Source organism: Notothenia rossii (genome assembly GCF_949606895.1).
Source record: "Notothenia rossii genome assembly, chromosome: 11".
Classification (NCBI taxonomy): domain Eukaryota; kingdom Metazoa; phylum Chordata; class Actinopteri; order Perciformes; family Nototheniidae; genus Notothenia; species Notothenia rossii.
In genome coordinates, this window is record NC_136910.1 from 29,800,279 (window position 1) to 29,827,864 (window position 27,586).

General features: G+C 39.0%; 2 protein-coding genes across 8 annotated transcripts; one reads left to right on the forward strand and one right to left on the reverse strand.

The window, feature by feature from the left end:
• Positions 1-235: 235 nt before the first annotated feature.
• On the reverse strand, positions 236-5,269 carry LOC307025623 (uncharacterized protein). 6 transcript variants are annotated; one of them, XR_013804208.1, is made up of 7 exons: positions 4,479-5,269; positions 3,600-3,733; positions 3,347-3,489; positions 1,412-1,981; positions 1,053-1,076; positions 812-950; positions 236-674 (listed from the first exon to the last, which is right to left on the reverse strand). XR_013804208.1 is itself a non-coding variant. In XM_079660435.1 (6 exons), exons 1-6 carry the CDS (start codon positions 3,442-3,444, stop codon positions 468-470), a joined length of 717 nt encoding a protein of 238 aa, XP_079516561.1. In that variant the 5' UTR covers positions 3,445-3,489; the 3' UTR covers positions 236-467. The 6 variants fall into 6 exon arrangements, 3 of the variants coding, with proteins under 3 accessions (XP_079516561.1, XP_079516562.1, XP_079516560.1); XR_013804207.1 differs by lacking the exon at positions 1,053-1,076; XR_013804209.1 differs by having other exon boundaries at positions 812-1,076; positions 4,479-5,255.
• Positions 5,270-7,658: 2,389 nt separating this feature from the next.
• Positions 7,659-12,382, forward strand: LOC307025262 (uncharacterized protein). 2 transcript variants are annotated; one of them, XM_079659905.1, is made up of 6 exons: positions 7,659-8,062; positions 9,101-9,146; positions 9,328-9,419; positions 10,313-10,423; positions 10,683-10,959; positions 11,800-12,382. In XM_079659905.1, exons 2-6 carry the CDS (start codon positions 9,108-9,110, stop codon positions 12,007-12,009), a joined length of 729 nt encoding a protein of 242 aa, XP_079516031.1. In that variant the 5' UTR covers positions 7,659-8,062; positions 9,101-9,107; the 3' UTR covers positions 12,010-12,382. The 2 variants fall into 2 exon arrangements, with proteins under 2 accessions (XP_079516031.1, XP_079516030.1); XM_079659904.1 differs by lacking the exon at positions 7,659-8,062 and having other exon boundaries at positions 8,881-9,146.
• The last annotated feature ends 15,204 nt before the right edge of the window (positions 12,383-27,586 follow it).

Consider the following 27,586-nt stretch of genomic DNA (forward strand, 5'->3'; position numbering starts at 1 on the left):
TTTTCATTTACTTCTCTCCCTGAATGAGCAGAAGGAAGATCTGTAGGACTGAAGGATTAATGGTCATCCACCTTTATGATTTCCCTTCAACGTCACCACACAACCATCTCTCTGTTCCCTGCTCTCGGCTTCCTTCCATCGTGTCGCTCTTCAATCCTTCATTTTCATATCCTTCAGTATGTGCATGCAAGTGTGCTTTTGCATGTAAAAGAAGGAGTAGAGAGGAATACACAGCTAAAGGAATGAGAGCAGCTCCAACAGTAACATGCTGCATCAGAATTTATTATTATTTACATTTTATTGCACAACATGTACTTTTACTGCTGATACTTAAAGTACATTTTTGTTGATAGTATGTCTGTACTTTGACTTGTAATTTACATTGTTGTAGGTACTTTTGCGTAAGTAATGGTTTTAAGTACTTCTTCCACCACTGCTGAAATCGTGCGAAGAAAATGTTGCCTGACCTAAGGTTCTGGGTTCAACATAACTCTGAGGGTTTGAACAGTTTCAAGATAAACTGCCAATGCCTGACTGAAAGGAACATGGGGGTTTGGTAGGGCCACAAGATCTTGTTCACTCAATGGGCGCAGGAGCTGGATCTCAGGAACAAAGACATTAGATGCACAGGGGGTATGTGGTCCTTCCCAGTCCACACCATAATCCTCACCAACCTGACATACGAAAGGAATAAAGCCGTTCAGAATGTGTAATCAATTACAATGTGGGTCATTTTGCATGTATTTTAAATAAATAATTGAGCCAGGGAATAAGATGGCATACATTACATCATCTAAAAAACGTTGTTTACCTGTGAGAAATCTTGTCCCTCTCTGTTGTTTAGTAACCACAACTGTAAAGGTGAACGGTGGCTTGCAGTCCTCAGCCCATGGTGATTCCATGCCTCCTTGAAACACTGAAGATGATGCTGAATATGTGGCATGAAGCACCTGTGTAGTGCATACAGGTCAATCTCTTGGTCAGGATTGAGTAATCCTTGGGCCTCCAGCTGGATGAATATTGTGTAGAACAGATCAAGAACATTTTCATACACATCTCTCCAAAGGCGCTCAATTCTGTAAAAGAAAGAATGAAATACAGCCTTTATATTGTATTTTTGGCAGGTCACATTATTCAACAGTTAGCAGGATGGAAAAGTTGTACAAGGTTCTACTAGTAATGGCTGATTAACACTTATGTTCAGACTGGAGTGTGAACAAAATGATGAGCGAAGTGAGAGCTGGATTTTAGGTAGTGACCAATGAACTTGTTATGAACTGCCAGTAAAACGCCCCGCTATCACCCCCTGCCCCGCCTGAATGTAAGTATTGTTTTGTGAGGGTGGACAGACGTGCTTTTTCTCTCGGTTTCATTGTACTTTAATAATTTATATTTTTTAAATCCTCCATACCTTTGGTTATGAACACTCCGTCCAGTAATATGAGAGCTCCTGTTCTCCCCTTGTGTTTGGACCATGAAATGAGCAACCCTAACATTCTCACCCCCCTTGTCAGATCTGTAAGGGGAAAAAAGTACATTTATCTGAAGATGACTATCCAACATAATTGTACCTTCAAAAGAAAGGTCTTCTCTCGGAAAGCCTTCTACAGGGTCTAAGCATACCCTGAAGAAGGCTGTTTGTGCCGTTCTGCGTGGGTTGTAACCCAGCTCTGTTTTAAGATTACCGAAGAGCACCTTCATTACACTTGTTTGAAATTCCGAACACTCATTTTCTTTTTGATAATTGTACCTGTGTTACAAATGCTATTAAAATACATTTTAGTCAAATAAGTCTCATTGTACTTCATTTATTAGACATTTGTAGGACATTACATACCGAATTCGAGATGGCACGCCATATTGGCCAACAGCAGACAAGAAGCCTTCAAGAACAGTTGTAGCTCTGTTGTTGGTGGCACTACTTAAGTACACAATTAGCCTGGAGAATCCATCAATGCCACCATGAACAACAATCCTCCATCTGTGTGAAATATAACAGGATTAATTGGTTATTGAATTGGGGCCTCATGTCCAAATCACAGTTGATAAAGGCACATCTTGTTCATTAAGCTATGTTAAGAATAGGGTTGGAGGGGTATGGTTGTGGCAGGTTGGGTGATAACGTTGGATATTGCAATAGCAACATGTCCTGCAATATCACAAAACATTATTGCCATTGCAATATCCAACATTATCGTACATTGCATGTTAACCTTCTTTAAGTTAAAAAAAGTTGTACATAAATAAGCAAATTCGGATGGTTTAATTTACTTTACCAAGGCAAGCAGATTTGTCAGCTGGGTGAACAACATTTATATTTTAAAGTACCTTTTTCCAACATCTAACCTCTCATCTCTACTGATAATGGAATCACACAAGGTGCTAAAATGTTGTTTTCCGGTAGGCTAATCTCCGTAAAAGGACTTTACCAATGGGTCCTGAGATTGTTAGTAGGCTAAAACTGATTTGACCACCTCAGGTGCTAATACAGTGCCCTAACAGAGTAAATATGAAGAGGAAACATGTGATTTCATGTGAACATGTGAACATATGATTTCATGGTACTGTTTGGAATTGAGACATATTCTGGATCATGTTCATACCTTTGAAAATGCTTATAAATAATTTTGTATGTCAAAGCTTACACACATTTGTTAAAATACATCATGGATGTCCCAACTAAGGGTCAGTGTGGGTGCATTTCAACCAAGCAGAGAAACACCCGATTCCAGTGCACCAACTAGTTGTGAGTTCATGTGTCACTGCTTTGTTGGAACACATTCACACCAACCCTTTGCGGATAAAATTGGACACCACTGACATTATGGTACTATCAGAAGAGCTCATATTTAGCTAGGATGTATGTGGTAGAGGGCTTGCCCCCATGCAAGGACTGTACCTTTAGTAGCATCTAATTGTGTTTTTGTTTGAAATTCAAACTCAATTATTATCTAATGAGTAGACAAGGAGTTCAATTCATATCCTCAACGAACTAACATACAGAACCCTCATTGTTATATTTTGTATTAAAAAAGGATAAAGGCATCTTTAAGTATTAATGACCTGGCCGTATATCTTTTAATGTTACTTTTTCCTCAGCCTTCAAATTGGTCTCACACTCAATACTTCCAAGGGTGCAATGTCTGTAGATAGGCCTACTTATTTCAGCAATCACACCTTCACCTCTGTTTTCTCACATGATGTTACTATTTAGTGATTTCAGGTGGTGTGGTACAGGCTTGGAACAAAGAACTGCAGCACTGCAGCACTTGAGTACAGGAGTTCAAGAGCAGTGGCCTACTAGATTATGATGGACACAGCTCAAAAAGCAGCAGGAAAAACTGACCTGATCAGCTTGTGATTACCGTCTATGTGCCATAGACTATTTGGTGCAGGAACATTGTACTGACGACGCCTTGTAGTCTGGAGGGTTAACCTTCGCATCAAGATTGCTCCTGGATCCACTCTCTCCACTCCTTACTCGATGCCCTGATTGAAAAAGGAGATTTATTTGTTTATTCAAATTGGCGACTGGCTAAACCCACGTCATTTGGAATTGGGTTGAACATTGAGGTTAAACAAAAACTGTTTATTTTTACTTTGAATGTGTATACCTCTGGACCGTAGATGTCCCAGCATCATTTTATATCCATCATTCGGATTAGTGCGCTGAATCTCCATCACCAAGGCATCTACATCGTCATCGTTAATTGAAGAGTATAGGTCTGATTTTCTACAGTAGAAAAACATAAAACATATATATGTGTAATGTCACTTCAATTATTTATTTATTACATAAGCAACAGCAACGTTAGTTAGGTGTAACAGTTAGCATGAACACAACTCCAGTTATCTTAACATTAATTTATACAGTGGCTGCAACTTCACGTGTATCAAGAAACATCTCTGACTTTAGTCATTTTTGATGAATAAACAAAAACCGCAATTTCACGATACAAACAGATTTCGGTGTAACAATAGTCATATCTGACAGAGCAGCTATTAATAATAACTGACCTAACTTGTGTGCAACGTCAACATAAACGTTTTGGCTAACGTTGACGAACATCCACCAGTCTAACATATACACTCCATTTCAACCATTTCTTCGTATCATATTGCTACACAATACTAAATAATTGTTTGTCAATCATGTTTTAATTTTGTTAACTGTATTATACACGTTTTTGCCCACCAGTGTCGTCCATAGAAATAAAATAGGAGTAGAACGGACATTCCCATTCAAATCAACGTAGCAGGATAATGGATGTATTATATTTTAAGATAATGCAGGATGGTCAGAGCGGCGGCCATTTGTATGTGTACCGTTGCCATAGTGACAGTTGTAGCGGGCTGACCATATAAATAGAATATGAGTATAGTAGTATACTCGTATTCTATTTCTATGGGCTCGTTATTTGTATGACGTTAGCTCGATAGAGCAATAATTTGATTTTACGTTAGCTCAAGTAATTCACCTTAGGCCTTCTTCGACCGATCTCCTCTGAATTGTGCGGGATGACACACCAAACAGATCCGCGATTTCTCGGGTTGATAGACCGGACAGCACATAGGTAGCGAGCATATCGCATGGAATATCCAGAGGCGGGCGTCCTGCACCTGTGCTTGAACCAACTTCTTGGACATCTTCCACACGAACACGGTGCTCAATCAGTGTCAAAGTATTTACAACTTCGTCATCCGTGTCGATATCTCGAAGAGCGCTTATCCGCCCGAGTACTTCGATAAAGTCTTCAATATGGGCCAACACAGTATCTGTTGGTAAACCGTGTTGATCAATTTGATCTGCTAAGGATAGCATAGCATCTTGGAGCCCACCGACATCTTCCATGTTGTCTGCCCCGCCTTATTTTCATTTAGTAGTTATTATATAGTTTATAATTTTTTTAAGTCCTTCTCCTCCATTTTCTTCCTCTTCTCGAGTAGTCAGTGTTGTGGTGCTGTTGCTTTGGTCTGGGTCTCTGGATCTGTGAGCTAACCACGCCCCGTTCATTTGCATATAAGGAATGGAAATGTCTCATCATGAAATGTCTCATCATGAAATACAAGTCACCTGAAATAAATAAATGCGTCATTATGAAATACAAGTCATCTGAAATAAATAAATATGTCATTATGAAATACGATTCTCTTGAAATAAATAAATGTGTCATTATGATATACAAGTCTCTTGAAATAAATAAATGTGTCATTATGAAATAAAAGTCTCTTGAAATAAATGTCTCATTATGAAATAAAAGTCCCATGAAATAAATAAATGTGTATTTAAATGTACATGTATACATATTTATTGCCTCATTTATTTATTTCATAATTTATTTCATAGGCATATTTATATATATATGTATTTATTTAATTATTGATGTATTTATTTATTTATTTAATTTTGGCTTAAATGGCATTCCATAAGTAGATAGTATAAGAAATGTGCACAATATGACAGTTTAATGGTGGAGGTATACACACATATTGATACAGTAGACATCTTGTAATGCACTGTTGAGGAAACTGCGACCCAAGTTTTTCATTCATTGCATAACTACACCGTAGTTGTATATATCTGTATCTGTACAGGACTGTCTCAGAAAATTAGAATATTGTGATAAAGTTCTTTATTTTCTGTAATGCAATTAAAAAAAAAAAAATGTCATACATTCTGGATTCATTACAAATCAACTGAAATATTGCAAGCCTTTTATTATTTTAATATTGCTGATTATGGCATACAGCTTAAGAAAACTCAAAAATCCTATCTCAAAAAATTAGAATAGTTCCTCAGACCAAGTAAAAAAAAAAGATTTATAACAGCAAAACACAATCAAACATTTGAAAATGTCCATTAATGCACTCAGTACTTGGTTGAGAATCCTTTTGCACGGATTACTGCATCAATGCGGCGTGGCATGGAGGCAATCAGCCTGTGGCATTGCTGAGGTGTTATGGATGCCCAGGATGCTTCAATAGCGGCCTTTAGCTCATTAGCATTGTTGGGTCTGGTGTCTTTCAGCTTCTTCTTCACAATACCCCACATATTCTCTATGGGGTTCAGGTCAGGGGAATTTGCAGGCCAATCGAGGACAGTAATGCCATGGTCAGTACACCAGTTACTGGTGGTTTTGGCACTGTGGGCAGGTGCCAGATCATGCTGGAAAATGAATTCCTCATCTCCATAGAGCTTTTCAGCAGACGGAAGCATGTAGTGCTCTAAAATCTCTTGGTACACAGCTGCATTTACTCTGGGCTTGATGAAACACAGTGGACCAACACCAGCAGCTGACATGGCTCCCCAAACCATCGCTGACTGTGGGAACTTCACACTGGATTTCAAGCAACTTGGATTTTGCTCCTCTCCAGCCTTTCTCCAGACTCTGGCGCCTTGACTTCCAAATGAAATACAAAACTTGCTTTCGTCTGAAAAGAGGACTTTGGACCACTGTGCAACTGTCCAGTGCTTCTTTTCCTTAGCCCAAGTCAGACGCCTCTTCCGTTGTCTTGAGTTCAGAAGTGGCTTGACCATGGGAATACGGCTATTGTAGCCCATTTCCCGGACACGTCTGTGAACAGTGACTTTTGATACCTGGACTCCAGCTTCAGTCCACTGTCTTTGAAGCTCCCCCAAATTCTGGAAGCGACTCTTCTTCACAATGCTGTTAAGGCTGCGGTCATCTCTCTTGGTTGTGCAGCGTTTCCTGCCACATTTCCCCCTTCCAACAGACTTTTTGTGGATGTGCTTTGAAACTGCACTCTGTGAACAGCTTGCTCTTTGAGAAATTTCTTTTTGTGTCTTACCCTCCTGATGGAGGGTGTCAATGACGGTCCTCTGGACAGCAGTCAGATCAGCAGTCTTCCCCATACTTGTGATTTAGTTTACTGAACCAAGCTGAGTGTTTTTCAAGGCTCAGGAAACCCTTGCAGGTGTTTCGAGTTAATTAGACGATTCAAGTGATTCGTTGAACACCCTACTAGTATACTTTTTCATGATATTCTAATATTTAGAGATAGGATATTTGAGTTTTCTTAAGCTGTATGCCATAATCAGCAATATTAAAATAATAAAAGGCTTGCAATATTTCAGTTGATTTGTAATGAATCCAGAATGTATGACATTTTTGTTTTTTTAATTGCATTACAGAAAATAAAGAACTTTATCACAATATTCTAATTTTCTGAGACAGTCCTGTATGTCAATAAACCTTAGAAAATCTTGAAATCTTGATCTTGATTCTCCTTACTGTCAAATCAATTGACAGTAAGGAGAATACTTACTTCCTGGTGTACAATTCTCTGTTATCCAATGGGAATGGACGCTCACATTACCTTTTAAGGGCAGCCGACACAAATGAATGCCGTGCTTCCATGAGCGTCAAATCCCGCCGCAGATGGGAATACATTGCAGTCAGTTGAAAGCTATTTGCGTCCCTTTATGAAGCTGAAGGAGCCTAGGAGCGTCCCAACTGCACGCCTCGGGACCCTGACCAAGCGTATGGAATCAAATTAGGGTCAATAATATTCACAAATTATTTCACAGTCTGCAGTTGTATATCACCTGTTGTGCGCATGTGAAAAGATTTTGTGCATGTGTAAAAAAGTTTTGTGCACACAGATATAATTTGCTCGTGTAAAAAAATTTTGCAGCTGTAGAAATATTTTGTGCGTGTGTGAAAAGTTTTTGCAGATATAATTTGCACGTGTAAAAAAGTTTTGCAGGTGTAGAAATATTTTGTGCAAGGATATTTACAACAGTGAGGTTTCACAAAGTCTGAGATACGGACACACAAATTTCCTATCTGTGTGTGCGAACCTGAAGTTACAAGCTACAAGCTGCTATTTACGAGTACGAATTTTGACCCTGTTTTTACGCCTGAGTATGCTAGCCAATCAGCACGTTGCCCACTGACTAGCCAATCGGGACGTAGCCCACTGACCATCCAATCATAGGACACAAGGTTCTAACGCGTTCGTTTTGCTGACCTGCGCCACTTGGGGCGTGCTTGCGGGAGTCAACATGGAGGAGCCCGAGGCGAACTCTTGTGGGACACAGGTGGGTTAATTACATGCTACCACGGAACATGCCACTACAGTTTTAATTAACTAACGTTACATCGTAATTAACTAAATATATCAAGACAGCTGTGCGTGCATCCCTGAGTTACTTAAATTTTATATTTAACGCTAGCTAGTTGATGTGGTCTTTGCTATTGTCTTAGCTAGCTACAGTCTGTTGGCTAAATTAACGTTTGTTGTTGTTGTGCCGTTTGAATGAGTAACGTTAATGTTAAAGAAATTAATGCAACACTTTTGTCGGGTGCTTCCTGACATAATGCCCCGGGCATTTAATATGGAGAGGAAGGTAACGTAACGTTAGTTAGCCAAAGGTCGAAAAGGTTCAGTTTCCAATCCGACTTGTGTTCACGTCAGCTGGAAAATAAAGCAAGTGAACAGAAAAGGAACGGTAAAGTGGGCTAACCATACGATCTTCATAATCAATAATAAATAACTGTATGGCCTACTCAACACAAATGCTCCTTACAACCCGCTGCAATAGACGATGAGCGATTCATGTTTTCTTAAAAATCAATCAATCATATACTCTACAGTATATGATTGATTAATGTATTAATTATTTTATTTGTTTAAATATAATTCTATATTTTTTTCATATACTCTACAGTCCATGCATTATACTTTTTTGCATGAAAAGGGCAGAACTTCAAAAGCTTTAACCTGAAACACATGCCTCACTGCTCGAGTTCAGGCCAAAATTAGCCTCACTTCATTCATTTAAAAGACCAATCAGCAATATTTAGGACACAAATAACATATTTATAACAATAAAAGCTCTTCCTCAGCTATGTTTTATATAATGTAAACACAAGCAGTATTGTAGCCAAAGATAAACATTTCACTATACATTGTGCGGGTCATCTTATGTAGGCGCCGATCACATCATGTTATTCAGCACAACACCACAAAAAGGGGTCTGGCGATGGACACGAAGATTATTTCAATCATCAAAGGACTTGGTGGGACAAGATGTGGTGTGGATACATCAAGCAATTAATACCTTTTTATTTTGCAGATATGGTATGGTAATATTTGGTGGAATTGATGGATTTTCAAGAAAGGTTAGTGGTTCCTGGAGTTTATTTTACAATTGACCAAAAGTGAATTGATATTAAATGCCATTTTTTAAAGTTAATTATCACGCACATACAGTATGGGGTCAGTATTTAATTCATTAATAGGTTATTTGAGTACTGTGTTTCTGTGGTGCTTACTTTTTCCTTTCTATAAATGTTCTCATAGATCATGTACCTACAAGTAGCCAATAACAACAAGGCTTCAACAGCTCTGCAGTTCTTCCTTGAGGCTGTGAACAAACACGGATTTCCATCCAGGTAACAGGCTATTTCTTGTTTTGTGTGTGTTTTTTTTTTACATGTAAACATTGGATTATTGGAAATACTGAATATGAAGAAAAATGTCAGGTGCACTGGATACAGTTAAAAGAACACTGATTTGTATCAGTCTAGGCCATTTTATAAAAATAAGGTAGACTTTTGTCACGGCAGCCGTATTGACATGAACTAGCAGGTAAATACAGGTTAAATTAATTAAGTTGATTAAGGTTCCATTCTATTTAGTGCAGTAGAGCCTTTCCAGTGAGCCAACATGCACAATAGCAGCACCCTGACTGTTTGATCTGAATGGAACAGAACATTAATTAGTATCACTGGTAACACCTGTGTTTACCCTACTATTTTATGTCAAAATGGCTGCTTTTCAAAAAGGTCTATAGGCCTACATGATCAACAGATTTTTCACTAAGTTTTACAAGAAAAGTTGTAAATTGGTAGTTGGGGATATAGTGCCTATTAAGCAAAGGCCCAGGAAGCCCTAGCACCCCCTATATGTCATTTCTGAAACAACACTTTACCAGTGATGACACTTATGGGTATGGCCTTAGAATGAGATTGGATTATTCATTCCTTGTTTATATTACTTTACATGACCTCATGACATATTCCCAATATTATGTGTAGGTCTTTCCAGTGATGTGCCCATAAAGAATGTTTCAGTCTCATACTAAAACCTCTTGTTTCTGTGGTAACAAAATCTTTCAAACTGCTGGTTCCATGGGGGATTAGCCAGGAGCCAATAGTGAAGCTTGTTAAATGGCTATAGCTGTACTTAGAAAACTGGAGATACAGCCAGCTCTAAGAGTACAGAGATTCAAATTTCACATTGTCAAATTACTTAACATGGTATCTGTATGGTTGTACATGTCAAGGGTCAGAGGAGACCAAGGTGTGGAAAATGTGGACATTGCCAGACATATGTTTGACGTTCGTGGGTGCGGCAGGGGAAGCTTCATCTCAGGGAAAAGTGTTCATAATCAAAGGTAATATCAGTGTATGGTTGTAGCTTCTGTCATAAAGCTTTCTTTGGTCAAAATATCTTTTGCTAGTGTATCGCTTAATAGTGACGTGCTGCCATTAATTATGGTGCTAAAAGTTGTTGCTGAGATTAATGTACATATTAGTGTTATTAGGGATGGGGAAACATCCATTGAGTTACTATTTGCATTTTTTGCAACGTAAAGGTGTGATAATTGTTTACGGACTGCATTTATTCATTTATTTTTGTCAACTGTCTTTCAGGATAGAGCGCCTGTGGCGTGACGTGTGGAATGTCGTGTCAAGTATTTATTACGATCTGCTCCACAGCCTAGAGGAGGATGGCCTGCTCGACCCAGCAAATTGCACACACCTTTTCTGTGCTCAGTATGTCTTTCTGCCCCGAATTCAGGAAGATCTTGACACATTCACAGATGGCTGGAATAACCATTCACTCCGAACAGAACGTAACCTCACTCCTAACCAGCTGTGGGAAATCGGGAAGAGTCAGAGCCCTGTCAGCCCTCCTGACAACTTCGAGGTAAAGGGGAAAAACTGTTTTGTAGTTCTGTGTTTTATTCACCATTGTGGAGGAAGCCAATGTTAGCACACCTTGCTTTCTTTTAGAAGTCATAACAATGTTAGTATTTGGTTATATGTTTATTTGACAAAATCCTTACACTGTTCTTAATATTATAATGAAAATGCAACACACGGGAACTGGAATTTAGCCTACCAGGACCACTGTGTTTCACTTTACCAGGCATCTTCCAATAGTACACAGCAATAACCATATGCATAATCAGGCTACAGCAGAATTACAATTTGTGTCAAAGCCAACAATGGGCTATGCAACACAATGTAACATTGAGTTTCAGTTGCATAGAATAGTTTTGTTGATATACAAAGACATAGGCCACAATCCGAAAAATGTAAAACTAATGAAAACAACTACTGTTGTAGTTGTTTTCATTTTATTTTTCTTTGAATTTGTAGGCCTCAAAAAGAATATTGCAGGAAAAAAAGATGCTGACTTCTTTCACTGGTAAATTAACACCTGAAAACTGCAATGAATATGCAGTGCACTAGTCTATTTAGTCTGTACAAGGATAACATTTAAACTAAATAAATGGCTTAATAAATTACAGTTCAGTAATGCATGTCAAGTGATTGAAATCTAGTTTAGTGTTCATGTCAAGACAAAACAACAATTTAATCAGTGGGGTGGAAATAATTTAATAATAAATAATGGACTGTATTAGTCATTTAGAATTTGTATTTGTTGGGAGCCAAATGATTTCTAGAAAAGGTTCCTGACCACTGTTTTAGGGTGTCATCCCATGTAATTATTTTAACAAACCCGATTACTTTTTTATTTCAGGGGATCCATTTTCCAGATGTGGAAATTGCAGACATGGATCAAATTGGAGTACAAGTTCCTGAACTGGCATCTCCCCTGGGCATCAAAGAACTGGAAGGACTGAATCAACTTTTTAATCCTACTGCTCCTTCATTGTGTTTTGGGGCAGACATCTATAGTGCTGTAGTTCACTACATAGAGGGTGTCCTTGAATCAAGTCAGGAAGCATAAGGCACAATGCATACTAACTTTCAGCAGTGGAAGAAGTATTCAGTAATTAGTTGCATATAAATCCTTTATATCCTGTTGGCTAGTTTAATCTCCATCAATGCATCATATTCTATAAGATCATCATGTGTTTGTATCTTTGTCTCTGTCCTGTGAAAACCACGTATCTCTACAAAGTCAGAAAAACAGCCTGTTTTCAGCTTTGTGACGACTGCTTTTCAAGCTGATCCAAGAGGCTTTTTAAAGAGTTTATTTAGCTGAAGAAGAATTTAAGTAACACTTCATCCTTCAGTTGATCACAAACATTCAACACCAACACATCTGGAGATACGTGGTACTTTTGTGGGGGTGGTTGGGTAGAGGATGATGGAATATATATATATATATATGACTGTTATATTCTCATTTTGAAAAGGGAAAATAAATGTATTTCAATTTTAGAGGCCTACTTTATTTGTAGTAACCTGAAATGTTACTCTTAGAATAACATGGCTTTCCACTAGCTAATGCAGTTCCTTGTTACATGAAAGATACTACAGTAGTAGTATAATGTTCTATTTTAGAACTCACAATAATGTCCCTACCTTTCATCCTGACATTGACTTCTGTTCATTCCGCTACGACTTGAAAAAATCATTTTCAGAGACTTCAACCTGCATTCAAAATAGTCCCCGGGGAAATGTTTACACAGCAAATGATCAGTTCTGTGGTTTATGAATGGAAATTACTTTTTTAGCCGCAGAACATTTTAAGGTATATAATATAATAATTCAAATTTTGATTGTTGTGAAAAATGTAAAATGTGGGTAAATTGAGATGAAGCAAACATCCAAAGTCACTGGTCAATGGTTTATTTCTTAGAATCTTTGGATACAAGAGCTGTAGGATTCAAGTAAATACATCAGCAATAACAAGTACTGTAATAGACCATTTTCTAAATATTGACTATTAACAGAATGAATGATGCCATTGGTTACAACTACCTGAACCAGGTGCCAGAACTACATATGGCACAATCCAAACAGCCCTTCCAACAAAATGCAGTACAAAAAGAGTACCAGGCAAAGGTTATAGTATCTGTCACAAAATGTCATGTTCAAGTTCAATTTTGAGCTGACCACTGGAACAAATGAAGTAGTAATAATCTCAAAAGGTTTCGTTTCTGTGAGTCGATATTCTTAAAATGGAGATCTCTTTTCAGGTGAAAGAATACCAAAGACAAAATCCCTTTTTACACCAATGAACAAAAGCAGAAGCTCCATAACACTGAAACAATGTTTTTTTTGCAACAGAATCATACTGATGAGCAGTATCTAAACTAGACCAAAGCCTGTAACATAGGTTGCAATGCAGCTCTCCACATGCTTGGAAAAGTCCTCATAGTTTTGGAAGTGCCCAGGTACATGCAATGTGCTAAAACATGTGGAAGACTTCAGGTACGCCCCCTTCAGAACTCGGACCTTCAAGGTGTCTGTAGGGATTTCCCACCCTACCCAGAATTTTGTCAGCTGTTCGAGTTGGGATGGAGAGGCTGCATTCAAAGACAACAAGAGGTTGTGGAAATACATCAAATAAATGACATTTGCGTTTTTAAAGATGAGCTGTATTTTACTGCTTTACCATGTTGTGACCGAAAGAACGAGATCGCGGGTACAAGCGGCCGAGATGGGTTTTCTCCGCAGGGTGGCTGGTGTCTCCCTTAGGGATAAGGTGAGAAGTTCGGTCATCCGGGAGGGACTCGGAGTTGAACCGCTCCTCCTTCGCGTCGAAAGGAGCCAGTTGAGGTGGTTCGGGCACCTAGTTAGGATGCCACCTGGGCGCCTCCCTAGGGAGGTGTTCCAGGCACGTCCAGCTGGGAAGAGACCAAGGGGTAGACCTAGAACCAGATGGAGGGATTATATCTCTTCTCTGGCCTGGGAGCGCCTTGGGATCCCCCAGTCAGAGCTGGTTGATGTGGCCAGGGAAAAGAAAGTTTGGGGCTCTCTGCTGGAACTGCTACCTCCGCGACCCGACCACGGATAAGCGGGAGAAGATGGATGGATGGACCATGTTGTTTTATATATCGGTAAATGGAAATACTTTGTTGGGATAATACTGAGCCCAAAAAAGGAGGGTGGCACAAAGTAGTATTAGCAAAGACCACATCAACTAGCTAGCGTTAAATATACAATTTAAGTAACTCCGGGATGCACGCACAGCTGTCTTGATATATTTAGTTAATTACGATGTAACGTCAGTTAATTAAAACTGTAGTGGCATGTTCCGTGGTAGCATGTAATTAACCCACCTGTGTCCCACAAGAGTTCGCCTCGGGCTCCTCCATGTTGACTCCCGCAAGCACGCTCCAAGTGGCGCAGGTCAGCAAAACGAACGCGTTAGAACCTTGTGTCCTATGATTGGATGGTCAGTGGGCTACGTCCCGATTGGCTAGTCAGTGGGCAACGTGCTGATTGACTAGCATACTCAGGCGTAAAAACAGGGTCAAAATTCGTACTCGTAAATAGCAGCTTGTAGCTTGTAACTTCAGGTTCGCACACACAGATAGGAAATGTGTGTGTCCGTATCTCAGACTTTGTGAAACCTCACTGTTGTAAATATCCTTGCACAAAATATTTCTACACCTGCAAAACTTTTTTACACGTGCAAATTATATCTGCAAAAACTTTTCACACACGCACAAAATATTTCTACAGCTGCAACATGTTTTTACACGAGCAAATTATATCTGTGTGCACAAAACTTTTTTACACATGCACAAAATCTTTTCACATGCGCACAACAGGTGATATACAACTGCAGACTGTGAAATAATTTGTGAATATTATTGACCCTAATTTGATTCCATACAAGCGTCGCTCCTGGACGTTTATGGAGTAAGAGTGTGTTGATTGGTGATGATCACTGGCATGTCGTAATTTGTCCAAATGAGAACGTTAACACGTTTTAGAGAGTTATACAAAATATTTGTTTAGCGAAGACGGAGGTCAGCCACTGTAAGCAGGAAGTGGCGCTTTCGAATACTTACTGCCGTGGATGGGCTGCATTCCACTCCAAATAGCCGGTCGGCCGTAACCAGAATCCAAACGCAAGCTGTTTTATGGATTCTCATTTAATTTCCAAGAATATCTCAGTACTAGGTTATTTCCAGTTTCAAAATAAACATATATATTAAAAAAATAGAAATAAAAAGTAAGTATATTATAGTATATTCAAGAATGAAGAAAAAATATATACACACACATGCATATATGCACGCATATATATAAATATGCATATACACATATAGATATATGCATATATGCACGCGTCCAACGCCCACCACCAGCACACACACACTATGGCAGATGCAAGTATCAGCGAGAGCAGCAGCGCATTTACAACTTGGAGATATAACCACTATTTTCAATTTGTGGGGATAAAGGCTGCACAAAATATTACGGTCAAATGTAAACTGTGTGCAGGACAGAAAGCATTGTCCACATCGAATAACAGCAATGCCGATCTCCTGAAGTCGCCAAAGACCCCACCGTCTCAACCACCGGCAGTGACCCAGATGGAGCAACACAATCTAAACAGCCAAAAAACTAATTTTTTAAATCGCCACATGTCACCCAGAGTCAACTAAACAGATTGATTGCTGAAAATAGTTTGTTTGTCTTCAGTGTCAGTCTGACCGTTTATTATTTATCTAATTGTTACTGCCAAAAGAGTGTAGTTCTTGTTTAATTGTTACACTGCCAAAATAGTGTAGTTGTTGTTAATGTGTACACTGTGGTGATTGACATTATTCACCCACGGATCTATAGGTTGGGGTATTGTTCTGCACGGATATTTTAGTGAACCGGACTTCCTGTTTCCGCCGGTCTTCGCTTCCCGGGCATGAAGTTGTTTACAATGGTTTTCAGATGCTAAATAAAAGTCTAGCTTGTACCTTTGATACCCCGCCTCCGACTCCCATATTGCACTACTTAGAACTTGATTGTTGAGGCCACAATAAAGATGCCTGCTTTATTGTTATTGCACAGATTACAGGTACTGAGACAACGAAATGCAGTTTAGCTTCTAACGGTGCAACAAGCAGTAAAGTGAAAAGTAATGTACACAATCTACAGAATAAAATATAGAATTAATTGAATTATGAATAAACAGTGAGGGGTATGAATACACTAGATATACACAGCAGCCTGTGAGCAGTATTAACAGTGTGTATGAATATGCTAAGATATATAAAGTATGAAAACGGTAAGCAGTGCAAGTATAGCATACATGCCAACCTTTCCAAATCTAAAAGAGGTAGGTTTGCGCGTGGCAAATGTGCACGCCCAAATTAGGTAATCAGAAGAAATGGAACCCCAGTAATTACATGTATAAACCATGTATTTAACATATATTGCATCATTTTATGCATTTTTCAGAAAAAGTGGTAGTTTGGTAAACAGTGACATCAACGACATGTCTGGTTTGTAAAATGCCCGAAAAGTAAAAGAATGGGAGATAAATATCCCAAAGTCTCCACATTTTATTATATTTTTAATGTGTTTCTGGTCCTCCTTCAGTTGAGACAGTGTAGATGAAGGATGTGTTAGGATGTAGAACTCTTGTGTGAACATTGGATTAAGCCAGGTTGATATTCTTGTTTCATGTTGTTGACATATTAGAGTCAAAGGTTTGCACAGAGCGAAATATCTGCATTAAAAAAGTCATTTCCTGCATTTTTATACTGATAAAGTGTGATATAAATAATGTACAGGCTTTCAGATTGCTGTAGTTCACTAAACACATTAACGACATGTTTGGTGTTGAAAATGTCAGAAAAAGTGAAAGAATGGGAGATAAATATCCCCAAATCTCAAAATTGCATTATATTTTGTGTGTGTTTGTGGTCTCCTTTCAGTTGAGACACTGTAGGATGCTTCCGGAAAAGACCAAACACTGGATGTCTTTCAGTCGCTGTTACGTCCCAACTAGGGGAAGAGGAATGGAACACACACCAGTATGTAATTGGTAATAATTACAAGTGTTTAACAGCTGGTCAAACTAAATGGCAGGCATGCAGCCTGTAACAAACAAAGAAGGCCAAAAGGGCACAGGTAGATAAATACCCAACAAAAGGAGGGCTCTCAAAAGGAGTCTAGTTGCATACAATGGAATAAACACTATTACACCAAATAGGAAATGAAACAAAACCTCACTTTAAAAGTGGTACAAACTAATAACGGAACTGAACAAACACAGCGTTACCAAACAACAATCCAATTGATGCTACGCTAACCAAAGCAAAGCTAATCTCGTACAAGTTAACCACAGTTTATAGATTTAGTACCCAAACGAAGCGAGAGGCGTCTGTTCCTCAACAGAGCCTCCAGAATGATGATTGTCCCCAAGCTTTGTAATAATTTCCAGCAGGTGTGCGCCGGCTGTGCGCTGCGATTGGAGTGCGTCGGGCCCGGCGTGCTCCAATCGCAATCTTCAGGGGCGGACCAGGAGATGGCAGCCAATGCCGGGAGGGCAACCGCACAGCTTATTTACATAGAACACACACAGCTGAAAACACTCAGACGACCAGGAAGGCAGCAGCCGTAACACTCCCCCCCTTAAGACACAAACCCACAGGTTTTGTGAACCTAAGCACACTAACGACATTCCTAATAACACACATTCATCACAAACTCAATCTGACACACTAACATCACAAACTCAACCTGGACAGAGCATCGGCCAACACATTTTCTGCGCCCTTTAATGACGGGTGTCTAATATCGTAGTGTCGCACAATCAGAGCCCATTGCATGAGACGCTGCTTGTGCTTGGACATGCTGGGGCAGAATATGAATGGATCGTAACATGTAAACATCACAATTGGCCAAAGGCTGGGTCCAACATCAATCTTAACATGTTGTAGAGCCAACACTAACACTAAGATTCGATACACGAGCTGACGCTCTCGGGTTACCGGGAGTGTCGAGAAGTCTAGAGGCTTGTCTGAGCCGGCGTGTTGTGCTGGTCTCATGACATTCCAACCCTCAACTTCACTGATGTGTAGGTGATTTAGTATTGTTTAATGGAATGTATATCAGTGTATTAAAGGCAATACTTCATTTATGTAAACCAATATCTTTCTTGATTCTTTGTACATTATGAAAAAATAGTATTTGTACCTGTGCTGAAGTTCACTGCTGTGAGGAGTCCAGTTCTGTCTCTCACTCTCTGGTCCAGCCTGTCTGCTTCACCTGGACACCTTAAACAAACAGATATATGTAAAGTACCATGTGTACAAACAATATAACTTATTATCTTCTGTTGAACATGTTGGATTGTGTATTGTCCGAGTCAGGGTCCTTTTTATTTTACTGCAACTTTGGAAGTTGTGTTACCAATGCTTACTGTTTATTTGATATCAATTTGGTAATACAATTAATAAAAACAACAAAGTTTGGGTTTGTTCTTCAGATATGACTGACGTAAACGAGTAAGCTCAATAATGAACTCCAGCTCAACCAACTATATTGTAATATCTAAGTAATCATCTTGAAATATGACATTAATAATTGTAATATACACACATCTTATTGTGAGGTTGATTTCACATACACTACTTCGACGTTAGCTAAATAGAGAATAGCATGGATAATTTACAAAGGCTTTAAAAACACCACCCTTAGTGCCAAAGCAGTAGGCTATAATATATTAATTACTGCTGTAGACTACAACCACTACTTGTTTAGCTAGCATACACTCAACAAAGCTAGCGTTAGCTGGCTAACTGACGTTATTTTGCCGCTAAACTGCACGATATAAAACGGTGGTCTTCAAAGCGGATTTAATCCTCAATCACAATAATAATATTCAAAGTAATACTGGGCAAGTAATGGGCAAAACTTACCGTTGATTGACGCGCCATGTCAGCGGACTGGTAGCGACACGAACCGTTAGCCCCGCAGTCAAGCCTCGTCGTTCTGATAGCTCCGCCCCTTTGCTCCAACCCCCCTCCCTCCCCCCACATCTACAGCTGATCTACAGGGGAAAATTACTTTTGCGACACATTTATCGCAAGAAGTGTAGCAAAAGTCAAGAACGCAGATTCGTCGATTTATACTGCCACAGAGCAGATTCGTCAAGTTGTAATGACTGATTTGAGAGGTTCTAATAACCAAGTTGCAGTTGTAATGGAAAATATATTAAAAAAAAATGTATTTTTCTTCAAGTCAACATTTCATCACGAAGTTCATTTTTTTTCTACAAGCTACAAAACTTTTTTTTTTCTTCTGTGACTTCAAATTTGGCTCACAGTTACGTGGATATTTTATACAAGTGTACATTTGGTTCACAGTTACGTGGATATTTTATACAAGTGTAAATGTATGCACACAAGCTCAGATTTTTTTTCTGCAAGTGCTCATATCAGGTTTTACACGCTCTCGCATTTTGCACCATATCTACCTTCATATGAAAGCACTGACAAATATGAATATACTGTAGTCAACTTCATTAAAACGTTATTAACGTGCCTAAACTCAGTAATTCACCATTTCTACGCATGACAACACACTTTGTCCGTGTTTGGTTCTCTCGCCGCACAGTGAAGCGTTCCCGCATTGACGTCACTTCCGGCTTCCCCCAAAACTTCAAAATGAGTCGAAGGAATTTCCCCGCGATTTTTCGAAATTATTGATATTTATCGGCACGGTATCGCACCTTCTTTTTTAAACTGACGGTTTGAGATGACTAGTAGCCCAATATTTCATTGCACAACAGTTGTTGGGATGCTGTCACAGACTCTTTAAATTGTCGCACTTTCTGTTGTTTCTATCGCGCATTGCCGGTATGAAAGGGTCTGTGCCGGAAATATCAAACATTTAATAAAAGTGAAAAACAATGAACAAGACTTAACGTATTAATAATAATTAATTATATTTATTCCGTTTGGATGTAGGATTTTTGACTTTGTTTAGAGCAGTGATCTTCAGCAGAGAGCTAAGCGCTGTCAGACCGGACCTAACCCTGAAAAGTATTATCATCTGAAATTAATCATTATGTTATTCAAATTAAATACATATTGTATTTTTACAACTTGTATTTAGAAATACACTGTTGTAATTATTGATGCATAAATGTGTTCATCCATTCAATGTGGCAGTAGTAAGATTCATCCCGCTTTCATCTCATTAGTATGCATAGAGGGTGACAGGTGCTGTGACAGGTCACACCTCTACCTACTTATGCTAATGAGCTAAGTCCCGCCTCCCTTTGTTCGAGGTGTGAGATCTCAAGTAGGTGTGATATCCTAAGTAGGTGTGAGATCCGTCGATAGGAGGGGGTTGATGTGTATTCACAGGTGTGAAAAGCCCCCACTGTTGCGCCTTATGGTGTATCATAAAAAAATTTTCATCACATTAGTATGCATAAAAAGTGACAGGTGGGCCCGCCCCCAAGTCTATTAAAACAAAATGCCGCTTCCATCACATTAGTATGCATAAAAGTGACAGAAGGGCCCGCCCCAATTATGTGATGTCAGAAGACCGAGGGGGTGGAGTGAGATAAAAAAAAAGAACCCCGTGCAGATAAAAAGCCAGTCATTTCCAATCATCAAGTCATCTCTCCAAAAAGAAAAAATGGCCAAGAGACGCCTCGATATGGGTTTCATCAGCGAGACGCCTGTGACAACTTACCGCCATCCGTCCGGAGCGCCAGTCAAGAAATGGATGCAGTATCTGTGCCGGGTTCAAACGCCTCCGGTCGAAGATCTTGAAGAGAAATGGCTTCTGGAAAATGAACATGTTGGGGGATACGTATTCAACTATATGGCGAATGAACTGCATTTCTACAACCTGAAGAATGGAGAAACGTATGGACCCCACAGTGTTAAAGCGACGTTGACCTCAACAGATTGGGCTGTGTTAACTCTGGTGTCTTCCAGAGGTCTCCACGCAACCATTGTATCGGAAGAAGTAGTGCATCAAGAAAATACTGTGAAACCAGCGGTGTACAAGATATGTGCAACAAAAAGCAAAGAAACGCAAACAAAAAGCGAGATCAGAGAAGAGTTTTCACCGTTACCACTCAATGTGGAGGAAGAAGAAGGAAATATCCCCCCGCCGCAAGAAGTGAAAAGAGTCCTGACAAGCACCGTCTGGGAAACTAAAAGCGGACCATCTGGACGATGGTATTACCGCGCAAGCCGTTTGCTGACGCAGGGGGGAGGGGTTCTCTCTAAAACACAGTGTCCTGCCATCTCTCTCTGTTTCTGCTGATGTGTAAAATATACAAAATAACGTTTTATATACTTACTCTCTTGTTAAAAGGTGATGAAGTTTGTAGCGTAAGCCAGCCATCAGTGTTCCAGTTTTAAGGATCGAAGGATCCAATGTATTTTTAAATGGAGCAGAAATAGAACTAGTCTCCCAGTGCAAGTATCTTGAACAGGGAGTGTCATATTGGACTCGCACTTGACTTTTTAAGAAACATATCCAGAAAGTATCCAATACCATGAAATTCAACTTGCAACATTTTAAAACAAATTAGACCTTTTTCTTAACTGTCAATGCTGCAAAGTCATACCTCCACTGTATGATTCTATCCCACATTGAATACTGTTTTACAAACTGGTCATTTGCTTGTGCCACACACCTGAAACCCATAGAACAGCTGTTCAAGAGAGCTATCCAGGTGTTTGACAAAAAGCCACAGTCATACCACCACTGTACCATCCTTGAATATGCTGCTCATGCTCTTTCTGCATATCATGTATTTATTTTTGCTGTATGTATATATATAAATGTCATGTTCTTATATGCTGTATGTGACGGGACTATAGATGGAAATTAGCTCAGAGCTAAAATCAGGCTCATTTACACTTGTAAGCATTATATTTGTTTTAAAGTGTTCATCAATGTGCACTACAGTAGCCCTGAAGAAAATTAAACATTAAAATATGTTATCGATGTCCCCATTCCCAGTTTGTTTTGGGAATAATTGCGATGTTTACTATGTTTTGGTAGCTCTTAAAAAAACAGAATTTTCGTAAAAGACTGCGACTCTAAAAGGCAAGTTTGTGATTTTAACACTGTTTCGATTAAACAATACATTATACAATATTACGACTTTTTGCCATATTTTTAACACAATCTTTTTTTTGTGGTTGTAGGGCTTCTAGATATTTAGCATGTCATGCATAAACACGGTTTCATCTCTTCCTTGAAACTGACGTGCTGCCCGTTTTACAAAACAAGTTATTTTTCTGCTTCTTCATCCTCTGAATTTTCCTCCCCCCGTCCCTCTTCCTTCAGCCAGCACAACAAGAATCAAGGTGGATCTGTGAAATGAAACACCTCTTCCCAAAGCGTGACTTCCCTATTGAGAGCATGCGTCTAGGGCAGTAGGGTCTAAACCAATTGGCCAGATATACTAACATGCAGAACGTATGGTATGTTTGAAGACTAACCATTTATCCAGTTCAAGCTGTCTTTAAGATGTGACATTGCGCTCTGACTATCCCCCGTAAAATGGTGACAAACTATTACTTATTCTTACATTTTACCTCTTGCTGCCTGGTTGAAATTGATAGATGAAAAATAACTTTAAAAAAAAAAAAGACTCAAACAGTGAGGGACATTATACTGGTGAAAAAACTCTCAACGACGATGTTCAGTAAACGATCAATCAAAATCGAAGGATCCAATGTATTTTTAAATGGAGCAGAAATAGAACTAGTCTCCCAGTGCAAGTATCTGGAACAGAGAGTGTCATATTGGAACTCGCACTTGACCTTTTAAGAAACATATCCAGAAAATATCCAATACCATTAAATTCAACTTGCAACATTTTAAACAAATTAGACCTTTTTCTTAACTGTCAATGCTGCAAAGTCATACCTCCACTGTATGATTCTATCCCACATTGAATACTGTTTTACAAACTGGTCGTTTGCTTGTGCCACACACACCTGAAACCCATAGAACAGCTGTTCAAGAGAGCTATCCAGGTGTTTGACAGAAAGCCACAGTCATACCACCACTGTACCATCCTTGAAAATCACAATTTCTTGAGTTTTTTACATTTTTATGTCTTTTAAAAGTATGTGTTTTTAAAAAAAAAATATTTACATGGGCTGGCCCCCCTCCCCTTGGGGGAATTCATCCACAGAAAACACACTGGACGCAGCACTAGGTCAGAAACCAGAGGAGACTGTGAGGTCCACCACAGACGGACCACCTTTGACAAAATGTCCTCTCCATTAAAGGCAGCTCATTGTGGAATAGCCCCCCAACTGAGATACGGGATTATCCCACTCTCAATAGTTTTAAAGGTCAACTTAGAGAATGGTTGAGCAACAAACAGACGTGTAATCACCGCTAAATAAATGCACTTTAACACAGGGGTATCTCCTCTTGCACTTTATGTAGCGCTTTTATCTTATCTTGCACTTTATATATCATAGCTGCTACCTTGTAATGCCATGTGGTAAATGCTTGTATGCTGCTCATGCTCTTTCTGCATATCATGTATTTTATTTTTGCTGTATATATATAAATGTCATGTTCTTATATGCTGTATGTGACGGGACTACAGATGGAAATTAGCTCAAAGCTAAAATCCGTCTCATTTACACTTGTAAGCATTATTTTTGTTTTAAAGTGTTCATCAATGTGCACTACGGTAGCCCTGAAGAAAATTAAACATTAAAATATGTTATCGATGTCCCCATTCCCAGTTTGTTTAGGGAATAATTGCGATGTTTACTATGTTTTGGTAGCTCTTAACAAAACAGAATTTTTGTAAAAGACTGCGACTCTAAAAGGCAAGTTTGTGATTTCGTGTTTCTGTGTTTCTGTGTTTCTCTGTGTTTTTGTGTTTCTGTGTTTCTGTGTTTTCTGTGTTTCTGTGTTTCCATGTTTTTGTGTTTCTGTGTTTCTGTGTCTCTGTGGTTCTGTGTTTCTGTGTTTCTGTAGTTCTGTGTCTCTGTGTTTCGGTGTTTCTGTGTGTCTGTGTTTCTGTGTTTCTGTGTTTTCTGTGTTTCTGTGTTTCCATGTTTTTGTGTTTCTGTGTTTCTGTGTCTCTGTGGTTCTGTGTTTCTGTGTTTCTGTAGTTCGGTGTCTCTGTGTTTCAGTGTTTCTGTGTTTTTTCAGTGTTTCAGTGGTTTCAGTGTTTTCTGTGTTTCTGTGTTTCTGTGTTTCCATGTTTCTGTGTTTCTGTGGGGGTATAATACGCACGTTTCAATACACATGTATCATACATCTTCACTGTTACCCTCCCCTTGTTATAATGAAGACAACAGTGCATGTGAAGGACTGCAATACACATGTATCAGACACGCTCCCCTTGCTATAATGAAGACAACAGTGCATGTGAAGGACTGTAATACACATGTATCAGACACGCTCCCCTTGCTATAATGAAGACAACAGTTTTTAAAATGTAAAAAATACTTTTTTTTTATTTAAAAAAGAAAATGTCCTATTTACATTTAAACATTTTCACACACAAAAATCAATAGTTATACAGATTGTAACATCCCCAGGACCGTCTCCAGCTTAGAATTCGCCAGATTAATGGAAATATCCTGATGGAGTTTTTTCACTTCAGTCAAAATATTCATTTGTATGCTGTTTTTGACACAAAGATGCATTACATCTACAAACAGAGCATACAATGAGAGCACATGATACACTTTTGATGTTTGTTTCATTTCTTCGGTAATGTTACAGAATGTTTCGGAAAATGAAGATTACAGGACCACTTTAAATGTTTAGTTTACAATCGTTTCCCAATGACCAGGAATAGTACTGCCAGAACGAACTATATCCAAAATGCCTTCTAGTTTACAAACTTCAGCCATTCTGTTTACACGGGGATCACTATTCACTCTGTTTTCAATCGTCCTCATCACCACACTTATTAAAAGGGTATTGACTACATTCTGATCAATATGTACCGAGCGTTTTGCATAGTAGTTCCCCATTTTTATTTTACTTTAAAGAAAAAGTCAATGTATCGAAAAAGAAAAAATCCCTGGCTTCAACCAACCGCAGGTTATTAGTCTTCTTCTTCTCCATCCAACTCGGCGGATCTTTTCAAGTCTCTCCTTGAGGCGTCTAGAATTTTTGAGATTGTGCAGAAAAGCCTCCGAAGCGCCTTGGATCCTCCAATCATCCGTGAACATTTCTTTATCAATAAGAGTCTGGTCGATCTCAGTAATGAAGTCGGTGAGCCAGAGTCTTTTCATTAACGTGTTGTAATTGTTTCTGAAGAAAAAATCGGGCATGTCATTCAGACAATCGTGTTGCCTCTGGCCGGGGTGACTGATTCGGCATCCGTTGCATATTTCTTCTCTGTACCGATGTACCACCCCCTTCACAATATCAACCAACACTGATTTCACTGTGTCCATAAACAGAGACGTCTTGGCCCAAGGAGCAAAAATAAGCAGCAGTAGTACTGCAAGATTAGGGTGTCCAGAATGGTGGTGATGATGGTAGTCCAGGAGTTTGTTCCTGGCTGCAACTCACGGGGGGAGACTTGGTTTTTCAAAGATCCATAGCTAGTTTTCAAACTGTCGTCTTAGTGGGGTCCTTAGTTTTAGATGCTTTGCTGAGTGGAGGGAGGGACTTATTGCGTTGAGTGGAGGGGGAGTCATCTGTATAATTGAGAGTTTTTTTCACCAGTATTTTCACCAGTCCCTCACTGTTTGAGTCTTTTTTTTTTTTTTTTAAGTTATTTTTCAACTATCATTTTCAACTAAGCAGCAAGATGTCAAATTTAAGAATAAGTAATAGTTTGTCACCATTTTACGGGAAATAGTCAGAGCGCAATGTCACATCTTAAAGACAGCTTGAACTGGATAAATGGTTAGTCTTCAAACATACCATACGTTCTGCATGTTAGTTTATCTGGCCAATTGGTTTAGACCCTACTGCCATAGACGCATGCTCTCAATAGGGAAGTCACGCTTTGGGAAGAGGTGTTTCATTTCACAGATCCACCTTGATTCTTGTTGTGCTGGCTGAAGGAAGAGGGACGGGGGAGGAAAATTCAGAGGATGAAGAAGCAGAAAAATAACTTGTTTTGTAAAACGGGCAGCACGTCAGTTTCAAGGAAAAGATGACACCGTGTTTATGCATGACATGCAATTTTTTTTTGAAGCCTTACAACCACAAAAAAAAAAAAGGTACAAGTTTATTGTGTTAAAAATATGGCAAAAAGTCGTAATATTGTATAATGTATTGTTTCATCGAAACAGTGTTAAAATCACAAACTTACCTTTTAGAGTCGCAGTCTTTTACAAAAATTCTGTTTTGTTAAGAGCTACCAAAACATAGTAAACATCGCAATTATTCCCTAAACAAACTGGGAATGGGGACATCGATAACATATTTTAATGTTTAATTTTCTTCAGGGCTACCGTAGTGCACATTGATGAACACTTTAAAACAAAAAATAATGCTTACAAGTGTAAATGAGCCGGATTTTAGCTTTGAGCTAATTTCCATCTATAGTCCCGTCCCATACAGCATATAAGAACATGACATTTATATATATATACAGCAAAAATAAATACATGATATGCAGAAAGAGCATGAGCAGCATACAAGCATTGACCACATGGCAGTACAATGTAGCAGCTATGATATATAAAGTGCAAGATAAGATAAAAGCAATACATAAAGTGCAAGAGGAGATACCCCTGTGTTAAAGTGCATTTATTTAACAGTGATTACACGTCTGTTTGTTGCTCAACCATTCTTTAAGTTGACCTTTAAAACTATTGAGAGTGGGACAATCCCGTATCTCAGTTGGGGGGCTATTCCACAATGAGCTGCCTTTAATGGAGAGGACCTTTTGTCAAAGGTGGTCCGTCTGTGGTGGACCTCACAGTCTCCTCTGGTTTCTGACCTAGTGCTGCGTCCAGTGTGTTTTCTGTGGATGAATTCCCCCAAGGGGAGGGGGGCCAGCCCATGTAAATATAATTTTTTTTAAAACACATACTTTTAAAAGACATAAAAATGTCAAAAACTCAAGAAATTGTGATTTTCCAAGGATGGTACAGTGGTGGTATGACTGTGGCTTTCTGTCAAACACCTGGATAGCTCTCTTGAACAGCTGTTCTATGGGTTTCAGGTGTGTGGCACAAGCAAACGACCAGTTTGTAAAACAGTATTCAATGTGGGATAGAATCATACAGTGGAGGTATGACTTTGCAGCATTGACAGTTAAGAAAAAGGTCTAATTTGTTTAAAATGTTGCAAGTTGAATTTCATGGTATTGGTTACTTTCTGGATATGTTTCTTAAAAAGTCAAGTGCGAGTTCCAATATGACACTCCCTGTTCAAGATACTTGCACTGGGAGACTAGTTCTATTTCTGCTCCATTTAAAAATACATTGGATCCTTCGATCCTTAAAACTAGAACACTGATGGCTGGCTTATGCTACAAACGTCATCACCTTTTAACAAGAGAGTAAGTATATAAAACGTTATTTTGTATATTTTACACATCAGCAGAAACAGAGAGAGATGGCAGGACACTGTGTTTTAGAGAGAACCCCTCCCCCCTGCGTCAGCAAACGACTTGCGCGGTAATACCA